The sequence below is a fragment of the Balearica regulorum genome, chromosome 8, assembly GCF_011004875.1.
Source record: "Balearica regulorum gibbericeps isolate bBalReg1 chromosome 8, bBalReg1.pri, whole genome shotgun sequence".
NCBI lineage: Eukaryota > Metazoa > Chordata > Aves > Gruiformes > Gruidae > Balearica > Balearica regulorum.
This window is the reverse complement of record NC_046191.1, coordinates 30,532,869-30,558,921: the sequence shown is the minus strand read 5'-3', so window position 1 is coordinate 30,558,921 and position 26,053 is coordinate 30,532,869. Positions and strand designations below refer to the sequence as shown.

The window sequence follows — 26,053 nt, the reverse complement described above, 5'->3', positions numbered from 1 at the left end:
ACATTTTAAATGTTGCAAATCTGGAACTTTAATGTTGATAAATGCTAGTTTACAGCAGTTCGGTACTGCCCCTTACTGTATTTTCATGAATTGGGAAAAAATATGGATGTATTCAAACATACTATTGTAATGCAGTAATGGGTACAAAATTAACATTGTATGGACAGTTTTGTTATGATACAGCCTGACTGGCAGCTGTTATATTTTGTAATCTCAGTTTCCTTTGCCTGCAACATTTATCTAAGTAATTTTCTACTAATTTAAAAAAAAAAAAAAATTACCTTTTATGTGCCTTGTAGGAGTCTCTTCTCAGCATGGTGGCCAATTTCAACCATATTAGACTGAGGAATGGAGTTCTCAGGATTCTCATGGCAGTCAGTAACTGGGTAGAAAAGGAAAAGGCGGATCAGTGTGCACCACAACTGTACCTGGAGGGTACAGTCCTCTAAGGTGGAAAGTGTATATATTTGCTGGGCTCACTGATCCCCTTTAGCCTGCTGTTAGTTGAATGAGCATGTGCTGTTTTCAGACACCACAAGAATAAGTGTCTGTCTGTCTGGCACTTGGAATGGGTGAGCAGATGCAAACAAAATTCATAATGGCTTAGGAAACTGGTAATAAACTGGAGCTGTTACGTTAAGGGTCCAAGGGTAAGGCTTGAGATAGTGCGCGAGGAAATCTGGGAGGGAGAGGTTGCTAGGGCGTGCCTAGGTGCCTATGGGTTATGTGAGACTAATCATTAGGAAACTGAGATTTAACCCAGTTGCTTATAGAGGAATTGGTTTTCTCTTGTTTGTCTGAGGCTGTTCTGCCAACTCCATAGGCTTTTACGATATGCATAACTTCTTTTAAATAGCACCATCCAACTGCCTCCACAAAAAACACCCAAAACAACAAAACAAACAAAAAACCACTTTAGTTTTCACTTTTCCTTGGTCAGAAACACTTCTTCCCTAATTCTCCCCCTTGTCATCCCCTGTTAGTATGGGGAAGGAGAACCACTGAAGTATATGTGAGACAGGGGTTGATATGTAACCTGAAGTTTAAGATTGACTTTGTGTGATACACTTATGGGTGATATAGTATGATGGAATTGTGCAAAGTGTCAATTTTTCTTATAATTACAGTGGTTAAAAAAGATACAGATTTGTAAAGGGTAGACTTTTTTTCAGCAAAGATGATTAAATTGGGACAAGTGTACCATTTTGGATAAGAGTATTTTTAGTGGAGGAGACAACGTGGTCTAGTGGAGGGTGTCCCTGCCCGTAGCAGGGGGGTTGGAACTAGATGATCTTTAAGGTCCCTTCCAACCCAAACCATTCTGTGGCTCTGAGACGCGATTATAGCATGTGGGCTGGGAGTGTAATGTTGAAGTGAAATGTAGTGTCTTCTGTGAATGAGACAGTCCCATCAGTTTTTTAAAAAACAAAGCAAGAAAGGGTAGAGTGTGGATGACTATTGTGAACTGCAGAAGTACAGTTCAATGTAGTTCAGATGGGAATTATTAATATCCAAAAATACCTAGCAGCTATAGTGTTTGACTGAAATTTGTAATGTGGCTCTTTCAGTTGCCTTCCTTTCTGTATTGCATTCCTGCAATGACACTTTAAAGTTTCTGCTTTTTTTGGAGGATATTTTATTATTTAAATATTGCAGTTTCCTGCCTTCCATGCTTGTATATCTGACATAGTTGGTTTAGGTCACTTGGAGATAGAGCTTTTTGGATTATTTTGTTTTGTTCATTTCATTATATAGAGATCTTGAGTATGACATGCTGTAATACTATTTTGTCATTACCTATATATTTATACATACCTGTCATTTTGTCAGGCGGTATTACCTGTCATTTACCATCTCCATTTATTTGCAGACTGTGTAATGATTCTGAATTAAGCTACAAATGTAAAGTGAATTTCATAAATAATAGCAACTTTGGAAACAGTCACACACACTTTTCATGAAAATAGACCTATGAAAACTGATTTATAATCGTTTTCACACTAGAGGGCACTAACATCTCATGAAATTTAAGCCCAAACCAATTTTTACTCTCTCTGTAACAATTGAGTATTGGGTAGTCTTACTGTTTTTTGTAGTGGGTGCCACAGGTTTCAATTTCTTTGCAGCCTTTTCTCTGTAGAAATGAAAAGTAATAGTGTGCTTGAAAGGATGCACTAGAAGTTAGTGTGTGGAGTTTTCCTCTGTGTGTGGTTTTTTGGGTTTTTTTTAACTAAACAATAATTTGGGTGTTTTGTGGAGAAAAGTGTAAATTCCACTGGTACTCTTAAATTGCTTTTAATGTGGTAATTTTCGCTTGAAGCTGGTGAATAGGCATATAAGGAAATTATTGGATAACTTTTGTAAGAAGTTATTTAATAGAGTTAACATCTGGAATATGTTTTTTAAAGTTGGTAATCAGAGGAAAAGAATCATATGTGAACTGATGTTGCAGGCCTAGCATTGAGTTAGGGTTAGTGCATACATTTACATGGTGATACCTGGTATATAGAAAATAGTATGGAAAAGAATATGAAAGTCTATACTGCCAGTAAGTAATGGATCGCAATGGAACCTTCAGTAGTTTATGTTGGTTTTAAGAAGGTAGTTTTAGAGTATGTGTTTGAATCTAAATTTCGGATCTCTAAGTGGTGTAGCCATTTTGGAAGTACTTTTGTTATGGATTTTAGATGCTGAATCTTATTTAAAACACGCGAATAAAATTATTTCTGATTTTTTTTTTCTCTCTTTGTAGGAATGGTTATTCAGTTGCCTTGGAGATGATCTTGCTGCTGTAAATGTAGGGCCGAAGATTAATGGTGTGGGCAGCATGGACCTAATGAACGGACAGTCAAGCAGTGTTAATATTGCGGCTACTGCTTCAGAGGTAAGGATTCCAAAACTTGGATGCTTAACACCGTAAGTATTCAATTTCTTAAAAATACACCAAAATGTAAGTTTTTCTTTTAACAGATCTGGTGCGACAGATTCTTGTTTTGTGTGCTGGTTTCATATGCCTCGGTTTAGATGTGAATAACTTAAAGTTCTGACCTTTGTATACCAAAATAAAGCATGAGCTAGCACTTACAGCCTTGCCATAGCCAAAGCTACCATTTTTTATGTTCTCTTACATTACATCTAGACAAGGAAGCTTTTCTTTTCAAGTTTTAACAATAATAGATGCTCTTAGCACAATAGGCTGGGCTGGCAAGGCCTGTGGGAAATGTTCTCTTCTTTGACAGGTACGTGTGTGTGTGTGTGTGTGTGTCAAGGGCAGTCTGATACAGCAGCACTGGAATAAGGTTGTTCCCTTTGTCTCTTGGACTACGTTCAGGCGTTGGTATGGGTCCCCTCCTGCCCACCAAAGTTCCTGCCTTCTAGAAGTGAACAGCTCTTGAGTTAAGAATGTGTCTGTCAGCCAAGCAGTGGAGATTGGCCTCCTGTTCTGATGCCTCTTATTTTGTTGTTAATATAGTTTGCCATTTGTCAGCTACTTGCTAAGGAAAAGAAGGGGCGGGGTCAAGTTAGTACCAGAATGTTTTGAATTTTTTGCTAGGATTATGTGAGGAGCTCTTGAGAGTTGTGACAGATTCCTAAATCCTTAGCGATGTTGGAGGGTTTGCAAGACCTAGTTGGTTTGGTTTTGTTTTGTTGTTCCCTCCCCAGTGTCTTGTAAATCACTCCCTCTTCAAATTTTTGTTGGGTTTTTTGTTAGTGCCTTGTAGTACTGGGATGAAGGGAACTGAAATTCTGCCCTCAGTGTATATTGAGCGATCTTTCCAGATGCATTGTTTATCTTTCTTTAGGGTGACTGAATAGATGGTTTGGCTTGTACAGATGTACAATACTAACCTAAGCTTTCTGCTCGGGGAGACAGTTACTTTATTGCTGATGCTTATTATTTTTATTGCTTTTGTCACTGTGTGAAACATTTTTACCATAGTGGATTTCAGTTTTTTTCTTTCATTCTTCATTTGTCCTTTGTTTAAAAGACAAGGTATTCAAGAACACTACGAAGTCAGCAGTGATGAGAGCCACAAAGTCATGAAAACAGTTGTTTCCTTGAATGAATCTTTGGACCTTACCAAAGATGTTTGTATATTTATGTATTTGCGTGTGTGTTTAGATAGCAGAGCTGCATGTGTGCTATGCACTTGCATGTGCATGTGAAAAATGGAAAGTACCACGGACAAGGTGAAAGGAAAATTGGAGAGCTGTGTTATCAAGAGGAATCAAATAATCTTCAGTACAGTTTCACAAGTATTGTCAAGATTTAAATGAGAAAGCTGGAATCTGTCTCCAAGACCATTGTTTGTTTTTATACAGATTCTTGTAATTCCCTTATCATGTATTATGAATCATTGATTGACCCTTTGTTGGCATGCAACTGAAAAAAATTCTTGGAGGAAAGCTGTATTTTTACTCAGCAAGATAGTCTTGGATGTTGACATGATGTCTGATAAAATTGAGTAAAATATACTTTGGCAAAGTTACATGAATCTGCTTTCAGTAAGTGGTGTGGTCTTTTCCTATCTGGACTAACCAGGAGGACAAGAGGACTTGTAAATGAAGTGTTTCTGTAAGTATGTTGGTTACTGAAAATGCCTGTCTGTCTTGGCCTTTGCAAAGGTTTTGGTGGTGTTTTCAAAATCAGGTTCTTCAGTGAGATGGTACTGTTAGAAGAACCTAACTAAAACCAGATGTGATTATTAAATGAGTATGAATTTTCTTTATATGTCCTTATAACAACAGTATTTAAAAATGGACAAGAGTTTATTTCATCTGGCTGAATTCTCAAGGAGTTCAGATGTTCTTTTTTCTGTGAGTGGGAAGCCAAAGTCAAAATATATAGTGTAGCCCTAAAATACTGCCTTGTTTGGTTTTCAGGAGAAGACATTAGCACAGTAGAACTATTCACCAGCATCAGTGCCTCTGTGCTGTCTTCCCTCCTGCCTTGGCATCAGCAGGCATGGTGCAGGTGTTACTGAAAGTACAGTGTGACGGTGCTGAAATTTGGCTTCCACCAGACATGATCTGGTGAAGTGCTCATTCGGGTCCATGTTGTGTATGTATGACCCATACCCATGGTCTTGAAAACTTTCAATGGTAGCAGTAAAATTACATGGGCTGTGAGAAAGTGCCTTCATTATGTAGGCCAAAGTCTAGTCTCTTCAGCTTTCTAGGAGATATCCCCCTGTGATGGTGGTTAGGATAGAGTGCTTAAGGGTAAGTCAGTCTTCAGCATAAGACAATGCAGGTCTTGGTTTGTGCTCAGTGTGTTTTCCACAGCTCAGCTGGAGCTCCCAGCAGCAGTGAGAATAAGCACTGTGCACAAACACTAGTTTTCGTTCTCTCGCATCTCAACGCATAAAACATTAGCAAAACTGTTGTGGGAGCTCTGTTAGCGCTTACATCAAGGCTATGCTATTGCTGAAGCATGCAGGTGCCATACTGCTGGCAAGCATACTGTTTGCTGGAGAAGTGTTAAATTTGTTAAGTTATTTACTGTAGTAACTGTGGTCCTTCATGATGGTTTTGTCTGCGTGTCTCATTTATTTTAGTTGAGAGTTTGCTTTATGCCAGATTTCTGAAAGTGAGAAGAAACTAAGCAGCAAGAAGCATGCCTAACCTCTCAGGTCTTCAGAGGAGGGTGTGGGGCAGCAAAGTGATTGCGTGCTGTGTGTGTATTTCTGAAATAAGTATGCCTGGGGTTCAGATGTGAAGCATGCGTCTCCATGTAACATCTCAATCTCTATCCAAAATCTCCCTTCTTTCTTGTGATGGCTGAACAGAATCTAGGTTTGGAATATACTAGGGGAGGTGACTATTCATGACACAGATGTATTGTTCTCATATGACACAGGAAAACAACATGAAGTGTTAATTTCATACAAAGTGTTAATTTTTTTTAACCATATTTGTATTTTGCAGGGAAGCTAAATCTTTATGTTGTAGAGAAAGATTTGTAGAATAATATTCTAGGATCTGGTATTTTTTGCAAATGTGAATTACTACCATTTAAAAAAAAACACAAATAAAATTGTTTATACTAAGTGTCTTCAACAGGAGTAGTGTAATTTTTGTAAGTTTTAATGCTTCAAAGAGACACAGGAAGAGATTAATACTGTTCTTTGTTAACTATTCCTTTGTGGCAGCCCTTGTCTTTTTCCTCACCATAGTAGTATTTTTTCTGTTTGAAATTGTGTGACTGTTAATGTTATCATTGTTGCTATTAACTTCCTTGTCAATAAAATTGAAATTAAATTATATGTTGAAATGTAACTGTTGTGTTTTCAGGAACACCTTTGAAATCCACTGAAGTCAGTTTGAGAGTCTGATTTTAGAGATCTTTGTCAGGAGAGAGCATGTCCTGTGACTGACTTTTAAGTGATAATTTGCCCAATAGAAAAATTCTGTGGATGGTGCTATTTGAACAGAAATTTTGTTTTGGGGAGTGTAAAAACAAAAAAAGAGAGAGAACCAAAATATCATCAGTGTTTTTGTTTGTTTCTGCAGAAGAGTAGCAGCTCTGAATCCTTGAGTGAGAAAGGTTCAGCTGAACTGAAGAAGAGCTTTGATGCAGTGGTATTTGATGTTCTAAAGGTTACACCAGAAGAATATGCGGTAAGCAATACAAGTAATTTTTATTACTTGGCAGCTTTTCCTCTGCTTCTCTATTTCTATATATTTTTTGCCTAACTTCTGCCGTCCATGGATTTAAAAAATGAATCCTGCACTATAGTTCTTCATTGTCTGTATTCTGTTTCATGCTAAGTGATCTTTTTTGGGCTATGCCATCCAGGTGTTTTTCACACTCTTATATGTAACATAGACTCAAAGATTCTCAAATCTATATGATGCAGCTTAATTCTGACATGCATATTTCAGTTGCAAGAATATGCTCAATCTGTACTTGGTTTTTCTGGAGGTGTTTTAATTTTTAACTCTGTTAATTCTTACATCTAGGGAGGGTTTTCTTTCAGGTGCAATGATCCAGAATAATGAGTTAGATGTCCTGCAGGATCGAGAACAAATGAGTAAAAATGTTTAACCAAAACATGGGGTGATTATTTTTTTATTATTACTATTTTTTTAACCCTACTTGTAAAGGTCAAGATGACAGATGGTCTTCTACTTAGGTGATTCAAGTATGTTACTAGAAAGATTGCTAACAAGCTATTGCTCTTACTGCATTTATAATTCAAGTTATGAGATTCATCGTAAGTTGTCCTGGGGAGATTATCAATATGTGATAGTATGTATCACAAAATATTTCCATTAAGTTTGTTTGGTTTTTAATCATTAATAACTATTTCAGTTAATTATTAATGCCTAAATTGTTTTTAATGAGCACACTGAATATTTAAAGCATCTGGATTATGAAGTGAAACTTAGACACTATAAATTCTTCTTGGATAGTTAATGGGATTTATTCCTGACTGAGGTTCAAGTCATGAAGTTCGGGCTTCTTCCTTGCTCCGTTCTCAGGACCAGCTGGGCAATGAATCACCTGCTTTTCATGGGAAGATGTTTTTGGAGCTAGCTATCCTTTCAGTTTTATCTTAGGATTTCTCTACGTAAAGGAAATCTAGGTACTTAAGGAATTTGGGGCTAGGGGCATGAATACAAGAGGAATTATGCATTCAGGCCAGAATAGCTACAGGTTCCTTTGAATGGCTGTGGTGGATGCTGTTGAGCAGCAGAGTAGATCACTTAGTCTCTGTGGAGTTGCCATCACTCACTTGGACAGCAAAATATACAAAGGTGCTTTGTCTTGTATCACATTTCATAATCCTTTTGCTCTACTAAATCATCTCTCCTGTGCAGAAACCTTTTATTTTCATGAGTGTTCTAAATGTTACCTACTTAGTAAATCCTGGTTAGGTAAAAATCTTTGTCAAAATCCATTAGTTTTGCATTATACCTCAATAGACTTCCACTCACAAACAGGAACCTTTTAATTAAGCATTTCACATCACAATTATGAACCTGTGGTTGTATTTTTGGTTTATACTACCTGGTATAATTTTGCTGTTTTCTCAGTTCCCCAAAAGAAAACATTGTTACTCTTAGCCTTCTCCCTTCTAAAGTAGCTAGTTCTTCCTATCAGGTTTCATTTACTGTAAATGGATCTGAAATGTCTTATAGATAGAATTCTGAATAACTGAGCAAAATTGCCGGTAGTCAGTATTCAGACTTTCAGTATTCAGTATTTCCAGGAGGGCTTGCTTGCTTTGAATGCTGTCTTTTTCTGATCATTCTTGCTGAAGGTTGTAGAAATAAGTAAATTTGCCAAAAACTTAGGTACCTTGGAGGAGGAGTACCTTTGACCCTTACACTTGTTACTATTTTATTGGCCATTTCTTATTCTTCCTGGTTTTAGTCCTACCATAACAGAGAAGTAAAAAGTCTTCATCTGAATTTCAGTGCTAATGTGAAGACTACCTGAGCGATGTAGCATGGCCAAGCTCTTGAGGATACCGGCACTGATGAGAATGCAAAACTGTGTTAGTAAGGTTTTCATTACAATAGGGGGTATGTACCTCTAAGATTGGACATGGATATACTAACAATTGCTTTTTCAAAGTATGAGAAAGCTTCTAGTTTAGTGATAGCTCTTGCAAAACGGATGCAGTACAGACTACTGACATCTGTGACTTAGCGAAGCTCGAATTCTATTACCAACTGCCAAATGAATACTGTTTAAAAAAACAAAAAAACCCAGCTTTTTTTGGAGTTGTGAACAGATGAAATAATTTGTGAGCTGTTTAAGTACCTTATTCATAGAAAGATAATGTGATAAAGCCAGTAAAACAGCCATAAAAGCAAGTTGCTGCACAAGAGCTAATTAGACAGCTGCCTAATTAATGGTTAGGAAACCTTGGCTCAAATGAAAAAGAATTGCAGTGCATAGGTAGCATGAAGATGAGAGTTAACTGATAAAGTCACCATCAGCATTGGGAAGTCTTATCCTGTACCTTATGTGTTGTGCTGCGTTTTGATCAAAACAGGTAGCTGTGCACAGACGGGACAATTACAATTATGGTGGAGAAAAAGAGCAAAAATCTGAAAGATAATTAAGTTTGAGAGATACTGGAAATGGGATTCACACTAGTAGTTTCAATACCGGTATGAGACACACAGATGCCTGTTCGGTTCCCGCTGTGTTAGAGACATCATTGTTATTTCAAAACTCAGTCTGCTTAGTCAGTTAGTGGGTAAGAGACAAGTTGGACTACAAAAGCTATGGCTTGTAATCCTGTATTTTCAACAAGCTGCTTACCAAGCCAAAGAGAAGCCCAAGTGTAAATATTTTTGGTGATTTTATTTCCATATTCTTCCTTTTGGCAGTCATCTAATACTGTCCTGAATGCACAGTCGGTGTGCCATTTCATGTAATGGTCCTTTGTTCAGTCTTGTACTAACTTTCTAGCGAAACTACACCAGCCCTTTAAGGGGTCTGGTTTGAACAGTAACGGAAATGATTATTGTAATATATCTCTAATAGTCCGGTTATACTGTTGTTACAAACCCGGGTGTTTTAAGTTCATTGTAAGGTTGAAGGCTGCTTTAGAAAGGGCCAAGTTATAGCTGAAACAGGTGAGATCTTGAGGCGTAGCTGCTGCTGTTGCAAATTTATAGTTTGCTTTATCCCCCTGCAGCTTAGAAAAACAAAGTTACCAGGGGATCTGTTGAATGCCTGAATGTTTTGTATATTTTGGGGAAAAAGAATCCTATTCAATGAGTATGAAGTAGGACATGGTTGTTTTTTGCTAAGGATTCTACAGACAGCTTTCTAGCTCTAATAAGGAGACTGTCTCTGTTTTAAATACCTGCTTTTAGGCTGATCACTGCTCACTGCTTTATTAAACAGCTAAAAGCCACAAAACAAGTTGGTGCCAGTATTACCCGCTGGTGTCTGGCCCTGCCGATGGAGCCGTTCAGTGTGCACAGGGTAGACAGAGTTGCAGTGAATGCTGTCCATTTTGGTTGAAGGGAGAAGTGTGGTTTTGAGTGTACAGGGCACAATTTGTGGGGCAGGGATATGCTAATGGTGCAGTGGCAGTAGAAAGGGGGGGCTGGTGAGACTGAAAGAAAAAAGAAAAATGCTTTGGGGACACGAGCTCCAAATTAAGATGCTGGCGAACCTCAGGTTGAAGAAATATTTATTTTTTTGCTTTACAGTAAATTCTTATGCCTTAGACTGCTACTGTTTAATTATTTGACTGTTTATTACTTTTTGACTCGCTTTTCCATTTTATACTTTACCTTAGCCACGGTGGTGTAAATATTTGAGGTAGAATTAAGGGAGGTGCAGCTGTATAAATCCATTGCTTTTTTTATTTTCCACCTGGTTATCTAAGAAGGATTCTTTGTTCTTTGCCCTAGTCTCTGAAAGTGCTACGAAGTAAGTTCGCATTAGGATATGCATTTCTTGTCTTTTTGATTCCAATTAAGCTTTGTCAGATGGATGCTGGAAAAAAGAATATTGCTTAATTTGGAAACAATATACAAATAAAGCTTATTTTAAAAATATTTAGGTGAAACAAGGAATTTTTCTCAGAGGTGTTCTTACGACAGTTAAATATCAAGTTATCTATATCTGAAAAAAGAGCGTGAGAGCATATTTTGTAAAGGAAACGGGTCTCAAGGGTTCTGGAACTGCATTGCATGTGTAATAAAAATGCAGAAATAGATCTTGAGATATGTGGGGTTCAACAAATGCATTTTTTCTTTGCACTTTGAATGGAAGAAAAGTAACTTAAACTGGCCTGAGGTTCCCCCACAGGAGAACTTTCTGTCTTGTGCGGGACTGGCAGATTCACAGTCCCCTCTGCGAGTTCCTGAGCGGCTGCTGGTGTGAGTTGTGCTACACGGTTCCTGGCAGTAATGTTGGTTTTGGCCTCTCCCGAGGCTGGTTGTCAGTGGATTAGGGAGTTTGAGGCAAGTCTGTCTGCCGCATCTGAGAGCGGTTTGAATAAAGTGAAGTACTGGGCCCTAGGAGCTTTTGATGAAAAAGGACTTCTGCTTGTATGTGTTCTGTTAGCTTTATTTTACAGAAGAATGCTAAAGAATAAGTATGCTCCCAAAGACAGCAAGAAGAAGCAACTTTATTATAGCGTGTGGAGGAACTATTAATGATAAAAGCTCTGGAGCAGACTTTGTGAGAAAACAAGTAGGGTTTCAACACAGGAACTTTAATCCCCCAGCGTTCATTCTGGACAGTAGAATTATTCTCCTGCTGATGCAGTGCTTAACAGAGGCTTAGCTATTTTTTCAGTGAGGAAAATTATTCTGGCAGCCCGGAGAGACACTGCTAAGCCAAGTTGGAAGGCTTAAATATAATTCCTTCTAAAAATTCAGATTAAGGAACAATTTATGAAGTGCTGCTTGAACCAACATGGCTTCAAGGAAAATCAGATTATGGGAATATTCTTTAATAACCAAAATGCCCACATTTTATTTTTTTCATCTCAGACAGAAACTTAGTTTTTCTTTTCACAACGAGAGTCTCTGTCCAGGAGCTCTATGGGAAGTGCGCTGTCCTCACAGTAGGTACACAGCAGGAAAACTTGTAGTACAGCAAGCAGCCTGACAGAAGGAGTTCATGCTTGAGAAGGTCTAGGGACTGAAAAGCTGGAATTATAGTCCAGATCAAACGGGAACTTTCACACAGGGGCATGGAGAGGAGCTTGATGCAGTGGTGTTAACTGCAACTAGAAGCTCTTAAGTTAGAGTTTTATGGAAGGAGGGTAATCCATATGTCCTCACAGAGAAGAGAGAAGGAATTGGGGAATATTTTATAATTTCACGTCATTGAGTTTCTCTGTATTCCTCAAAGAAGCACAATGAGATGTGGTTCTTAATCATCTGGTGGTAAATTTTCTAGCCTGACAACCTTGCCTGAGAGAGGAGTAAATCTTTTTATTAAAAGCTGTGTGTTAGTAAGTTTAGTATTTTGAAGTACTTGTTAACAAGTCCAACATCTCAACGCACAGGAGAACTAAAGTACTTTTTTGGGTACTGTCCCCGGGCAAGGTCTTTCGTCTACATGCAAAAAGTCCCATGGCTGTGCAGGGGGTAAAAAGTTACCTTCCAACTACCATACCAGTGTCTTAATTGCAAGATGATCATTGACTGTTTTTAAAAGATGCTTTTCTCCTGTAGGGTTCTTCAAGTGATTGAGGAATGAGGGATACGTTAGTCATACATTAAAAACATATCTCTTCTAATCATATTTTCAACTTGTTATCTAGGATCTAGGGTAAACATAAACACAAAACTTCCATTCAGCTCTTCATTGCTCAGGGAATGAAGTTCTTTAATATATGTAAATGAAATCAATAGATGTCAGGAATGGTAGAAAATAGCAAGTTTCCCTATCTTTGTGTAATCAGGATGCTTGTTTAAATGATGAGTAAGAATAAATTCAAGGTTTAGTATTGCTCATATGACTATTTTTTTTTTTAAATACATGCAGCTGACAACTCAAAAAACCAGAGAGGTTATGGTTGGCTTGCTTCATGTAAGAAATTGTTGTGAACACTTACAATTTTTGGTTTCAATATTAAAATATTAAACCACATTTAGAAGAGGGAGCTATCCAGGAATTTGTATTGGCTGGGTTAAGGAGCCTGAATGAGAAAAGTTAGTGCATTGTAGCTCTTCGCTGTAGAAACCAAATTAGTGGCTTGTTTATTGGAGTTTGTGACCCATGATTTGGTCATAGTAGGAGTTACTTTTTTTGTAAGAGTTGAGCAATGGCATCTAACATAAATGTCATAAATAATTTTCTAAGTTTTTTCATTTCCAGTGCTATTAATTAGAATGCCAGCCTTTTGGTTTCCTTTATTTTTCACTTAGCAGTGAGCAAGCACTCTTAAAATGGTAAAATTCAGTTAAGTGTTGGACTTAGGAATAAGTTAATGTTTAAAAAAATTTTTGTCAAAGGTATTTTTAAACTCTTATGTGAGGTACACTGTCACACCTACAAACCCAAATAGCTTTTATCCATCAGCTTAGGTATTCAGCTGTCAGTCGCTTGCCTCTCTTGAATTGTGAACAATTTTTTAAGTGCTTGGAACTCTTAATGGAAATTGCAAGCTCTCTAAGAAAGGAACCTCAGTAAGGATTGCTCTTGAACAAGTGGTAATGTGATAGAGTGTTACTGAAGAGTGATGCTAAGCAGCAAGATAAGTAAACCAAACAAGAAAGAAAAAACCCACCGAACTAATATCCATGTCATACTAGAAAAAAGAAGTCTCTCTGTTAAAACTTCTTGTGTGGTTTTTTTTTTTAGTTCTTAGTTGCTTTTTTTATATTGTAATGTTCTTAATTGCAAATTATAATTGCGTGTGTGGTTTTCCCCTTATATTAGTATACTGTTCCCTATTTAAAATACACGCATTTGTTTTGATATGTGAATTGTGGTGCGAAGTTACAATACCAGTCTTTCTTTCACAAATAGTGAGTGTTGATCCTATCTTGAAGTAATAATTGGTTTAGAAGTCACTACTGAAGCAAGTAATGTTCTAATTTAGCTAAGGCAGTTCAGGTTGATTAAGATGATAAATTCTGGAGCTCTGTGAAGAAAGACAGCACTTTTAAGCATTCTCTCTTCTATGTGAACAATGAATCAGTTTCCTGGCTCACTTCTATTGTACTGTTCTTGTAATCTTGTTATAGTGAGGAGGATTTACACTGAAATGTTAATAACTATTGAAATGCCTGGGTCTCTTGTAAGGATGTCTTATTATACCCTATATTCAAATTTTATTGAAGTGTAGATTCTTTTGGTTTCACCTTCCCCACCCCAACTAATCGTCTGATTTGTTGCTTCTATTGGGAAGTATAGCCATACTCATTCAGCTACGTATTTACCTAAAATAATACATATCTGAGAAAGTTTGGTAGACTTTAGCAGACAAATGGGATACCAGAGTTTGAGTTCTATGGCTGATGTTTCAGGACTGGGTTCTTCACCTTGGAAATCAAAAGGAAGAGTTAACTCTTGCAGTAATGTGTGGCTGCTCTGTGGTCAGGATTGGATTGGGTGAGAGAAATGAATCCACATGTTTCTTCTGTCCCTGTGTCTCTTGAGTGTTCTCTGCAGGTAAGAAAATGTAATTCTTTGGTGCTTGTGCCTGCACAGCCATGGATAGACACATGGTTAGATGATTTACAGAACTGGGATGGATTTGCTCCTTTCCAGTGAGTGGGAAGCTAAATAACATGCCCATCCGAATATCAGGCAAGTTTGTCCTACACAGTGGTACAGACTTTCTGGATTTAGATAAATGATGCCCTCATAGGGAAGTCCTTTTCTTAGGCATTCTCAATTTATCATCTTAAACTTTTAAGTAAGATTTAGAAATAAACAAACTTGTGCCTTAACTCCTTTTAGGGTAAGTGTTCTCTGAACACATCTTGATTATTAGCTTCAAGTCCATTTTAACTCTAGAAATTACTTAGCCAGATTTTCCCTGCCCCCTTCTTAAATATTATGCTTTTGGAGAAAAATCTTTTTCCCCCCTACTTGTCAGATGCCTTTCCTTGCCGCAGTAAAGACATGCCTTGCCTATTTGTCTCTTCAAAAGAGCCTTATAAGTAGCTATCTCAAAGAAGAGGGCATACCACTATATTGTCAAGATGAAACTGTATTAGCCTCCCCACGTATGGTGTAACATAACCCAAACTGACATCTACAACATGTTTGGAAGTTTCTGATGCTCTTCTGTGTGCAATGTAAAGATCCGGCTGTACCCTTCACCTATAGCAGAGCATTGTCAGGCATGTTGTGGCTTTTGGCAAGGTCGTGCTCCTGCCACTGTCCAAGGGTCCTTGTCCTTTCGCAGATAACCTGTTCAAGTTAGCTCAAACCATTAGCAGCATTCTGTGCACATGTTCAAAATCCTTCAAAAGCAAAGTTTTATTAACCCCTGTTGGAATAGTTTATGTTGTCTGGGCACACTTTCACAAATTTGTCCACTTCCCTTGCTAGGAGCGACTTGTTGCTGTCGGTACTTTTTGTGGCAAGATAAAACTACCCCTCTTGAAAAAAGGCCTTGCGTGAAGGTTTCTGTGTTTCTGACCTTGATTTATATATATATAAATATTTTTTATATATATATTATTGATTATATATAATTTTTATATATATAAAAATTGCTGAAAGAATCTTTTAATTTTAGGAAAAGAAACCATTTTTATTCCCTTGAATAAGTCATTTTTTCATAGGCATTATAATAAGAATAGAATGGTTTCAGTTAGCAAGGTTGCTTTCAGTTTGAAAGGCGTCTTGTTTTTAGCAAAAGTTTGTTATATATTTTACTGTAGTTGCTGTGGGTGCAAAGGAATAGAGAAGTCATGTTGAAGGCAAAGAGCATCTTGGCCTACTATATTCCTGATTTTCTGTTCTTACTAATTGCTGCTGCTTAAAACACATTTGGGGAGGTATGTATGTCTGAATTCTTGAATTCATTTGAACTTTTAAGGTACAGTGTAATCTGTACTGTCAAGACAGATGCTGCAGCTGATCAGTTGACTGTTAAACCACATTTGAAAATGGTAGTTTGGAGATTAATTTTTAAGCTGGTATTTAAATAGCTTATGGATATTAATGAATAGCAGGTACAAATCATATGCCTCGTATCACATGGGAGTGTATGTTACAGGACCAAGAATGTCTTGTTTGTCTAAAATTTTTTACAGGATTTACTGTTAAAAAGGTGTTCAGACATGCGTGTTACTGAGTGTATATTGTCGTCTTTGTAGTTGAGTATGTGGATTCATTAAATTGGTCTGATTCAATCTCACTTTAACCCAAGACTAGAAAAATCTAATATAGCTTTAAAACATCATTGTCTGGAAGAAGGAGCAGCCAACTAAAGCAGAGCCCAGGCCAGAAAGTCTGTAAAATGGGAACTCATAAAGGGCTTTTTACTTCTGTGATGTTGTACTGCAAAATACCAGATAATTGTGTCCAGCGTGTTGGTTACAGAAACTGGGACTGATTATATAAAATTTTTTATGGTCATGTTTGATTGCTAGAATTCATACCTAAAAATAGAGGTCAAGGAGATCTGCTACAAAATGAAGATTTGGTTGTCTTTAGCAGAAGACGTCACTTCTTGTCTCATTAGAACAGGTGCCTCTCTTTGCACCTGCTTTTCTTTCAGCTAGAGCATCCTAGTTAAAATTTTCGGCAAGGTTGGCTGTATCTGAGAAGCTATTCTGCTATCCAACAATGGCATTGAATGGAAGTTGCAATTTGTGAGAGTCACAAAGCTGTCAGTGTGTACTGCCGAGTATATAAATGGGGGAACCGCTGTTTTCAAGGAAATAGGAATAAAGCTATGCAGCTTGCATCCAATGAAACCGAACAAGGTCCCTGGATTCATTGTCAAAAGGGTATTTGTCATATCTAACTCAGACAGCACTGGTGTTTCTGGGCTGCTTACATGTTCTTTGAAGGAGACAGTCTCTTTCTTGTGGATCCATAGGCAGATGGCAATCCTAAATTGTATGCTTAAAAAAAAGGTTGTGTGAATATGTTTCAAAATGCAAAACCTGATCTTTGACTCTGTGAGTTCCTCTCTACCCTTTTCAAAGCTAAACAGACATCCCAGAATGAAAATGTACATATTGGTTCTCACTTGCTGAAAGTGAGATGGCTGTATTTAATTTTAACTGTTGCTGTCCAATTGAGCAATTACTTAGCTTAGTTATTCAGATATGGTTCAAGTATTGACTGAAAGGGATGTTTCGATAAAATTGTGTAATACCTAGACTAAGATTCAGAGTTTGAAGAGAAACTGCCCTTGAACAACTGAAGTTAGTTAGTTCCTTGTATTCTTGGATAGCTTCTTATATAGTGTTTCTGAGTTCAAGCTCTGACTTTCATGTGTAAAGTGCAGGGTTATGTGTCTGAGAATAATTTCTCATAATTTGTTTTATTACATGTAAAGTTTAGAGAACTTTTTACTCTCTGGTTTTGCAGGATGGCTCTGTGGTAGGAGCCGAAACCTCTGAAATTAGCTACAAAATGAAAGTCAAATGATAAAAGGAAATAGAACAAATACAGTTCTCGTGCAGCACAGCAACTTAATGGAATGCAAGGTTAATTTTGAGCTTAATTTCTGATTTTTTTTTAATTATTATTTCAGGGTCAGATAACACTAATGGATGTTCCTGTGTTTAAAGCAATTCAGCCAGAGGTAAGTAGTTCATTGGTTTTGTTTTCAAATTTAAATGAAAAAAAGTTATGCCAGTGTATAAATTCTGGAACTGCGAAGTGTAAGTATGTCAATATATCTTAATTTTTGTCCCAGTTCATATAGCTCTGAAGCAGATGGCTTTATAACACACAAGTTTCTAGAACTAGTAGTTTGTTTGAGGAATGAAGTATTGATATTTAATTATGTTCAGCTAGTGCTAGAGATGAAGTATCTGAGTTTTAATGTTTCTGAATGATAAACATCTTGATTTGACTATTCTGATCATAATGTTTTAGGTTTCAGCTCCTGATACCTCATGCCATACCTCATCCTGTCCTGTGTTTCCCTAACTGGTTCATATATTTTTTTTTTGGAAAAAGAAAAATGGCTGTAGCGGCATCTTGTATTCAAGATGGGTGTGATCCGTGCATATATTGGGATAATATATCGATGATTTGTGTTCTCTGTTTTGTTTTTATATAATGTCATATTCCTTTCTGGTTGCAGCCTGAATTGAACTGACGTTTTCGGGATTTTCACAGTGACTATAGTAAATAATGAATTTGTTTATCCTTATTTTTCTGATTAGCATTTTCCTGTAGGCATTGTTTTACACTTTTGAAGGTTTATTTTTCAGTTTATTGTCCACTTTATCAGTAGTGTTAAAGTCTTTTTCAGCTCATCAGTCACCTTTAGACTATTATAAGCTATTTTATTGGTAGCAGGCTTTTGTCATGTCACTCCTGTGGCATGCTGAAGAATGTTTTGCATCAAGTGGAGAAACCTGCTGAATCTCTTGGTTGTGGTTATTGATTTCATCACTTGTGCACCCACAGATTTTTTGAAGGCTTCCTTTTGATCTGTACTTGAAAACATTGTCATGATTTGGCTTTCATGATTTCAGCAATCCCAACCCATCTGGACTTGTGTGGGGTTTTTGGTTGGTGTTTTTTTGCGTGGGGTTTTTGGTTGGGTGAGGTTTTTTTAAAATTTTTTGATAAAGATTCCCATTTGATCTCTCTGGCTTATTTTTTTCTGGGCATCCTTGGAGTCTTTTGACTAGAAGAATATGTTTATCCTGGTCTCCTAATAGGATCTTTTTTTTTTTTTAAAGCTCTTTTCCAAAACTTTGAAGTATTTCACCCTTTTATCTGATTATTTTAAATATTTTCCTTATATGTGTGTGTTTGTACTTCTTTTTCTAATGTTAAGCATTACTGCTATGTAGGGTTCCTTCTGCCCTGAGTGTTGAAGTTGAATAAGCTCTGGGTGCTTTTATGCAGTGCCTCATCTCTTGTGACACTGAGCTTCAAAGGACTGGATATCGAAAAAATCAAACCACCAATTTAGCTAGTTAGGACTTTTCCTACTGATGTGCTGATAAAGAAATTCCACTGCTTGAGCTTGATGTGATAGTTTATTCTTTGCAGTCTGCTTCCAGCACTGCACAGGATGAGCAGTCAGCTGTGTAACAACCACAAGGAAGCAAGCAAATCAGATATAGTGGCAGTGATCCAATACTCCATACCTCATGATTGGTTGCTCTTTTAATGCTACCTCCTGTATCTTAGATTATGTTGTGTGAGCAGACCTGCGGAAAGTCTCTGGGAGATGAGAAGACATGTGAAGAAAGTACATTTAATTTTGTTGGCTGGTCTAACACATTATTGTAAACCATAAATGGAAAAGCAGAACGAAATAATGAAACTTATCTAAAAGGAAAACTGTGAGAAAGTAGGTGAATATATCTAGAAAGTAATTCCTTTTAAGAAATCTGTGTGTACTGCATAAGAAAAAAATGTGATGCCTTCACTGAAAGGTGTGCATAGGAGGAAGGGTAGCTGTTTTGACGCTTCTCAAGTGTTTGCACAAAAGCAATTGCAGGCACTGACAGTGTGCAAGTGTTACCTGTCCATCAGTGCTTCTTCGCAGGTAGACGGAGGTCTGTCATCTTGTATCTGATGTGCCTCTAAATGGTGTTAAACCCCCACGGAAAAGGAGCGTACAGATTAAGTCTCAGGGCAGAAGAAGCTAGACACAATTAAAATGCTTTCCTCCTGTTTTGCAGATGGGGAAAACAGACGTGGAATATTTAATTTGCCTGAAAGTGTCTTTACAGCAGAGTAATGAAGTGTTGTAGGTTCGAGTTTATTTGAAGTATCTACCAGACTCTGTGTGCCATATCCATATGTTGAATCAAGTTGTGAATCTTTATAGATACCTTGACATGTGCACTCAAACATTGTTGAATTTATAATTAGAAAACAAAACATTAAGATAATTTCACCTGTATAAAAGGGCTTCTGAACTGAGGCTTTAATGAGTGACTAAAAGGCATTGATAGAATTTGGTTTTTATATCAGTGCTCTATTTAGAATTATATTTCACATCCCTCACCCAGATGCATCGTGGGACTTGAACAACAACGTCTTTCCCAGTGTGCCAAGATTTGAAAACTGTGTGTTTATTATAGATTGTTGTAACTCACCAACAAATCTTTGTTGTACAGGCTGTGAATCTTGGTCTGCTTCCCCAACTCTGTAGAAACGTATATAAATCAATCTTTTTAGCCTCCAATGTGTTTTCATTTGTTTCCCTAAATAAGGGTTCTGAGAGATGTATTCCAAGACAATTTTTAAAGTAACTGGAGATGAACTTTCACCATTTTAGTAAGTGTGTGAGCAATATTCTTTAAATGTCATAGTTTTTCTTGACTATCTAAATTATTGTGTTGCATTGTCTTCATTATGTTAAAATCTTTTCTTAAAGTATTATAGGTTTGCCTTTTTTATAAAGCAACATAAGATAACCAAGATGAAATTCTGAACAAAAACTAGAGTCGAATGACACTTTTTTTTTACAGCAATATATAGTAATTCTTCTTCTGGCATCAAAATCAATGAACATACTCATAGCACATGCTTGTATATTTCAACAGCCTTTTGCCTCTATCTGTAGCAAATAAATATAATTCTTTCTGCCTACATTCAAATTTCCTGCAGCTATTGTGGATTCATGTGTGTGCTAGAGTTCCTACACATCACCCACTACAACTTCCTGTTTCATACTCTTAGGAAAAACCGAACAGGGAGCTTAGTGTAGCCCACGTAACTCAGCGTTAAGGTACGGTGGATGACTTACATTTGGGGTGAGTCAGAAGCATGGACTTGAACAGTTCCCATGGCTTAGTGTATAGTGACATGATCCTCTGCTTGAGCTTTAAGCAGACTGTATCATTGCAAGTGATACTGGAAAGCACCTTTCTTCATCATTAAAAATGCCTACAAGTTACTTCTGAGAAATGAAAGTAGAAGGAATTACTGTTTCTTTGTTTATTAATAACTAGTGGGCTGCGGTACAGAAATGAAGATAACAATACACCTCTGCTACATGAACTTCTGTCTGTATGAAAGCAACTGATATGCATTTTCATTTTTGGGAAACAAAAAAAGATGGAGTTCCCCAAGTCAATCCTGATTTCTGTCTATTCCCCATGAATGACAAGTGGTGTGTTGTTTGTTGTTTTCCTTTTCTCGCAGTGGTTGTGGCTTTCTAGAGAGCAGTGATTATAAAGCAAAAAACTAGGCATAGACTTTCTCAGTTGTGCCGCTGGTAGCTGTGTTAACAGTAACTAAATGCCAGATGTCCCCTTGCAGAACACATTAGCTTGCTTTTATTGGAAAATCTGATTACTTATTTTACATATTTTAACTCATTCTCCAAAATTATTTATCCATATGTACTCACGTTGAAAATCTTCACTGGGTAATTGCCTTTAACTTCTTTGTCCCCTCCGCTTCGCTAGGCTAGGCAGTAAAAAAAATAATTTGCTTATTGAATATTCATCTCTACTTGTTCTGAAGTTGTCTAATGGTTCCACTATTAATCCTTGCTTTTTCTCTCCTCCTATTTTTGAAACTTTCACTTTGACCCATATGTAAAGACTTTAATGAGAAGCACAGTCTCTCCTTCTGCTGTGTAGTACAGGTAATAACTTAAGTATTCCTGTAGTATTTTTTTAAGGAAAATAAAATTCTATAGATTCAAAAAGGAATGAAAACCCAAATGAGTTATGAAGAAAGTGTAGCGTTTGTATTCTTGATCCTGAATCTTTCAATCTTGCACATGATTTTAAATAAATTTCACAAAATAAGAAATTGGTAGTTGTAGTAATGTAGCTCCTGTGCTAGAGTTGACTGGCAGACTAAGGAAATAATCCCTGTGGATACTATGGGTTTGAAACTCATGGTGGAAAAAGTGCAATTCTAGAGGAAGAGCAAAGAAACATGCCTGAATTAAAGTAATGGAATGGGCAATACAGTCTATTTAATTAGCGAAGAAATAAGTATTTTTATAGAAGTATAAGAATGGTTTCTGAATTCCAATTCAGCAAATTTGTGTGCTTTATTGCAATAGTGTGTGCAGAGTCAGGTCCATGCTCCTTAGGACTGTATCATACTTCTCCCAGACCAAATGCAGTGAGGGCAAAAACCTTGGTGGCTTCTCTTCTGTTGGTGGCATCTTAGGGCAGAGGGAAGAGCAGTGTCAAGGGCAATGATTTTAGGCAAGTGGGTTCTAGAGGTGGGGAAAAGGATTGTGAACAACAGTTTCCCCTGAAGCAGAGTGATCAGGTAATAACACTGAGAAACTGTGGATAGGCAGCAGAGGGAAACTACTTTCTTTTCTCTTGACTAGAAACTAAAATGGAAGCTGATTGTACAGGGGGGAGAGAGGTTTTGCAGGCAAGGTGGAGAAGCTGTGTGCAGGAGGTAGAAGAAAAGGTTCAAGTTAAAGTAACAAGATACACATATGTATTTGTTTTGTGCACCTTCTTTATATTTCTTACACTAACTAAAGGGAGGGGAAAAAAGGGTTTTTGAACTCTCAGAAGTCTGTCCCTAAACAGCGGTGTAGATGTTGACTTAAGCTCTTGGAGACCCTAACTGATAGCACAGATCCTGAGGGCCTGTGTAGCTGTGCCTCAGCACCTCTGTGAAAGGCTTCTGATGTGTATCTTTCCAGTGAGGAGCAGGACCTTTTGCTTTGCAGTATCCAGTGCTACGTGCTTTCACTCAAGAACATGGATAGAGTTAAAGGATTCTCAAATTTGTTGCCCCTAACATTTATTGGGGCTGTTTTGTCTGTTACTTCTGCTTCTGTGCTCTGAGCATGTATAGGAGAAGCTATGCCTTTGGCCCTGCCTTTTTCATTGGGACCCTGTATACTCCAGAACCACCTCAGTCCCATACCTGTCTTCTCTCTGCTGCACCCATGTATCTTTAAATTATCTTAACGCTAAATCTGTCACTCTGCAGTCAGTTTTTCTATTCTGTCTCCAGTTGACAACAACTAGTACCTCCCGTAGTCTTAGCTCATCATCTCTTCTCCCCTCAAATCGAGGAATCCAAATCTGCCTGTAAGTTTCCCATCTCACTGTATACCTCAACCCTGGGCCTTTGTCCAATTGTACACTTCACGAATGACTATTTCAGGTTGTGACCTTACTACAGTGTTGAAAGGTTTTTGGGGGAGGAAGAGAAAGGAGGGTTAGTAAAAGAGTGTTGAAGCACGTGCTCCATGCAGGTGGAGCTGGGAGCTGCTGTGCCTTTGAAGGGTTCATGTAGACCAGTAGCATTTGTAATGCTGTTAAAGGGTCACTGAGTTGGAGCAAAATGTGGTGACCTCATAATAGCCTTTGAGTGCAAGATCACAGAATGTTGCCTTTGTACAACATTTCATCTGTTAGCTTTAATGGTGGGGGGGAAATGCTGAAAACCTGCAGTAATGTTGAAGAATATTTTTTTGTTTGGTTGGTTTTTTTAACTTGGAAAGCTTCTAATTTCAGTCAGCCCTGTTGAGTTATTCTGTATTCTTGACTAAGCTAGAATTTCAGACTTACGTGATACAGTCACATAATGTACTCATGCATATGTACACATAAAGTACAATAAAGTCTTTACCTCTTTGTGAGACTGCATGAAAACACATGTCATTCCAAGGTAAAGACGACAGTGTACAACTTCGTGTACAACTTGTGTACAACCTTCTAGCCAGCCTTAGGCCCAGGAATACAGAAATGGTCTTAGTCAGGAGAATCTGCTAGGAATGTGTTTCAGGAGCTATTTCTGCTGCCTCATTGTTTAGATTTCCATGTTCTTTACCAAAACACTTCTCTGCCGTATCTTTCCATTCGGATAGGGAACATCGCAACAAGATTTTTCTGGAGCAGAGGCTTTGGTTGTCCTAGTCTTTTGTCAAAATGGGGAGACTGCTTCTTTGAATTAATAATGATAAATATATGTATATACATAAATGGTTCACAGTCAGAGAGTCAGATCTTGCATCTGTTCCCAACGGATATTAGACCTCTAATTTTGAGTATCTAAATATAAATCTGACCTTAACATTCATACTGTTACTTGCATACTGTCTAAAGATTCTTGGTAATGTTTTCTACTTAAAAATTACCATTTCTGTTGCTAATCACATCAGTGCACAAACCCTAGTGCTAGCTAAGCCAGGTCTGCCTCTGCTGTCTGTACCATGTAAGCCCTTACATGTACAGTGCCAGGGCAATGGGTAACTTCTGCCCGGAATCATCCTTGTTTTTTTACTCGGTGATGAGAATTGAAATAGTACAAGGACATGCCCTAAATTATTAAGAAATTACAGTGCTTTCTCAAAACCTGCGATGGCAACTATTTTTTTTCTGCTGTTAAGGAAGTGTAATCATCAGATGCCAGTAAGGATGAATCACCTCGTATTCTCCAAAGTGCAGAGCTGTGATTGTTATTGCCCTGGAGGGACAGAGAATGCGAACAAGAGTCTCTTGGACGGCTTCCTTCTCCAATAGCCCACTCTCCTTTGCAACAGGAGCAACTCAGGGCTGTGTGGTTGTCTCGTGCGTAGTCATTGAAGTGCAGATATAAGGGGATGGTCATGTGTGTTCCTATACTGAACATGCCAGCATTTTCCAGGATAAGTTTTGGTGGCAGAACTTCCTAGTGAAGTTTAAAGGAATGACCCTAAATACAAAGCTGGAGACTCTGCATTCTTCCCAGTGCCTGTGGGCAGGAGCATCTCAGAGTCTTCTCTAGCAAATAGCAGTATGCCACAAACTTCAAGTGGAAGAATTGAAGGTGTCTCTAACTGGCATGAGACTCTTCTGTAGTTTTGGGATGTTGGTTGAAAAGATGTTAAGAAGTTCCTGATTAAAACCCCTCCCCCCCAAAAAAAACCCCAAAACTTCACAGCTTAGAACATCCAGATACCAAATTCTTTTAAACTGATTGTCTTAAGTGGCACAATTATTGGTTATACATCAAGTCCTCTTACCTATGTTATATGGTAGCTGTATGTATAGTGTGATATTGATTTCAGTAAGTAGTTGTCAATGTGATGGTAAAACTGAGAGCGCTTCAGAGTGGAAGATGAGGAAAGAAAGCATGAATAAATAAAAATGAAAGGCTGTACTTTGCTATTATGCCACTTTAATAATTAAGCTGTCTCTGTATTGATTATTTTTCTTGGTAGCACTGTGGAACAGGTTGTGTGTTGTATGCTGTATATATTTGCATCTGTTCTGTATGCTGTTGTATATAAATAGAAGAGCTCATTTTGGTACATTTACGTTTTTATGATTTTAATTGAAATTAATTGGTAGTAAATTACAAGGATGATGATGTAGAACTACTAAGTTTTACAGACAGATAAGAGGCATTGTAAGTTTGTAGTTATGAAGTAATGCTTTCTAAGGCTTTGCAGGTAATTTGTTACTGTTGGGGCCTACAGATTTTAGGGTGACATGCACAGGAACTGCATGTTTGTTTTTTTTTTTAATCTTTTAAGTAGGTCCCCTTGCTCCCTTTTATTTTGCAAAACTACTTGGTTAAGTGCTGAGTGTTGTTCAGCTTAAAATAAAATTGGTTCCTTTGGAGGGGAAAACTGGTAATAGTGTTTCTTTTATTCTTACTGCAAAAGATGACGATTTTGGTATTTCTGTAATGCAACATGCTAAATGAAAATAATGGGACATGTCTAGATTAAGTTAATGAGGTGTTATCTTCGCAGTACACTTTAACTATCTTCAGAAAACAATTAAAAATAAATGAACATGCTGCTCTGCCTAGCTCAGATTTAAATTTAAAGCAGGATTTTCTGTGGTAACAAAATGAATCTTGAATTATTTCATTAGTTTGTAATAAGAGCTGAATTATTTAAAAAAAAAAAAAAAAAAGCCCCTAATTCAAACTTTTAAGATTTGTCTCTATATGGTCTTGGCTCTGAACATTAGTTATGCACTGATTTAAATATGAATTTTCATGCTTTTTCTCCCAGGAGCTGGCAAGCTGTGGCTGGAATAAAAAAGAGAAATACAGTTCTGCACCAAATGCTGTTGCTTTCACCAGAAGATTCAATCACGTGAGTTATTTTTTTCCAGTGTCATTACATGTACACGTTTAAAAAATCTGGGGAATTAAGTGTTCTGGCACATCACTTTTGTTACTGATCACAGCTGATTGCTTGAAAACTTAAAGTATCTGCTATAAGAAGTTCCATATCTTCAGCATATATAGAGAAAGACCAAAACAGTACTGAAGAAATAGCTGTGTTTGTTTTAAATAGAAGTTATTGATGAAACAGGACAATATTAAGCAGGGTTTTTTTCCCCATAAACACTGGCTGTCCTTTATGTAAAGTCAGAATCATAATTACAGGTTAAAAGCTTACCATAGAGGATTTCTGGACTAGTAATTAGATGTAATTTCTTTGTATTGGTTGCATCTTTTGCTCCACATGAATATTTTTATCTCTAGAAATATGCGCCTTTTGTCAGTGTG

The 26,053-nt window shown here is 37.4% G+C and overlaps 1 protein-coding gene across 7 annotated transcripts in view; it reads left to right on the top strand.

The window, feature by feature from the left end:
* Nucleotides 1-26,053, top strand: part of RALGPS2 (Ral GEF with PH domain and SH3 binding motif 2) — a 136,714-nt gene that overhangs the window by 33,437 nt on the left and 77,224 nt on the right. For all 7 annotated transcript variants that reach the window (XM_075760449.1, XM_075760448.1, XM_075760447.1 and 4 more), the window contains 4 exons: nucleotides 2,753-2,884; nucleotides 6,514-6,621; nucleotides 17,163-17,213; nucleotides 25,551-25,634. In XM_075760449.1, coding sequence (XP_075616564.1) covers nucleotides 2,828-2,884; nucleotides 6,514-6,621; nucleotides 17,163-17,213; nucleotides 25,551-25,634 — 300 coding nt within the window. In that variant the 5' untranslated portion in view covers nucleotides 2,753-2,827. The remainder of the gene's footprint in view (nucleotides 1-2,752; nucleotides 2,885-6,513; nucleotides 6,622-17,162; nucleotides 17,214-25,550; nucleotides 25,635-26,053) is intronic.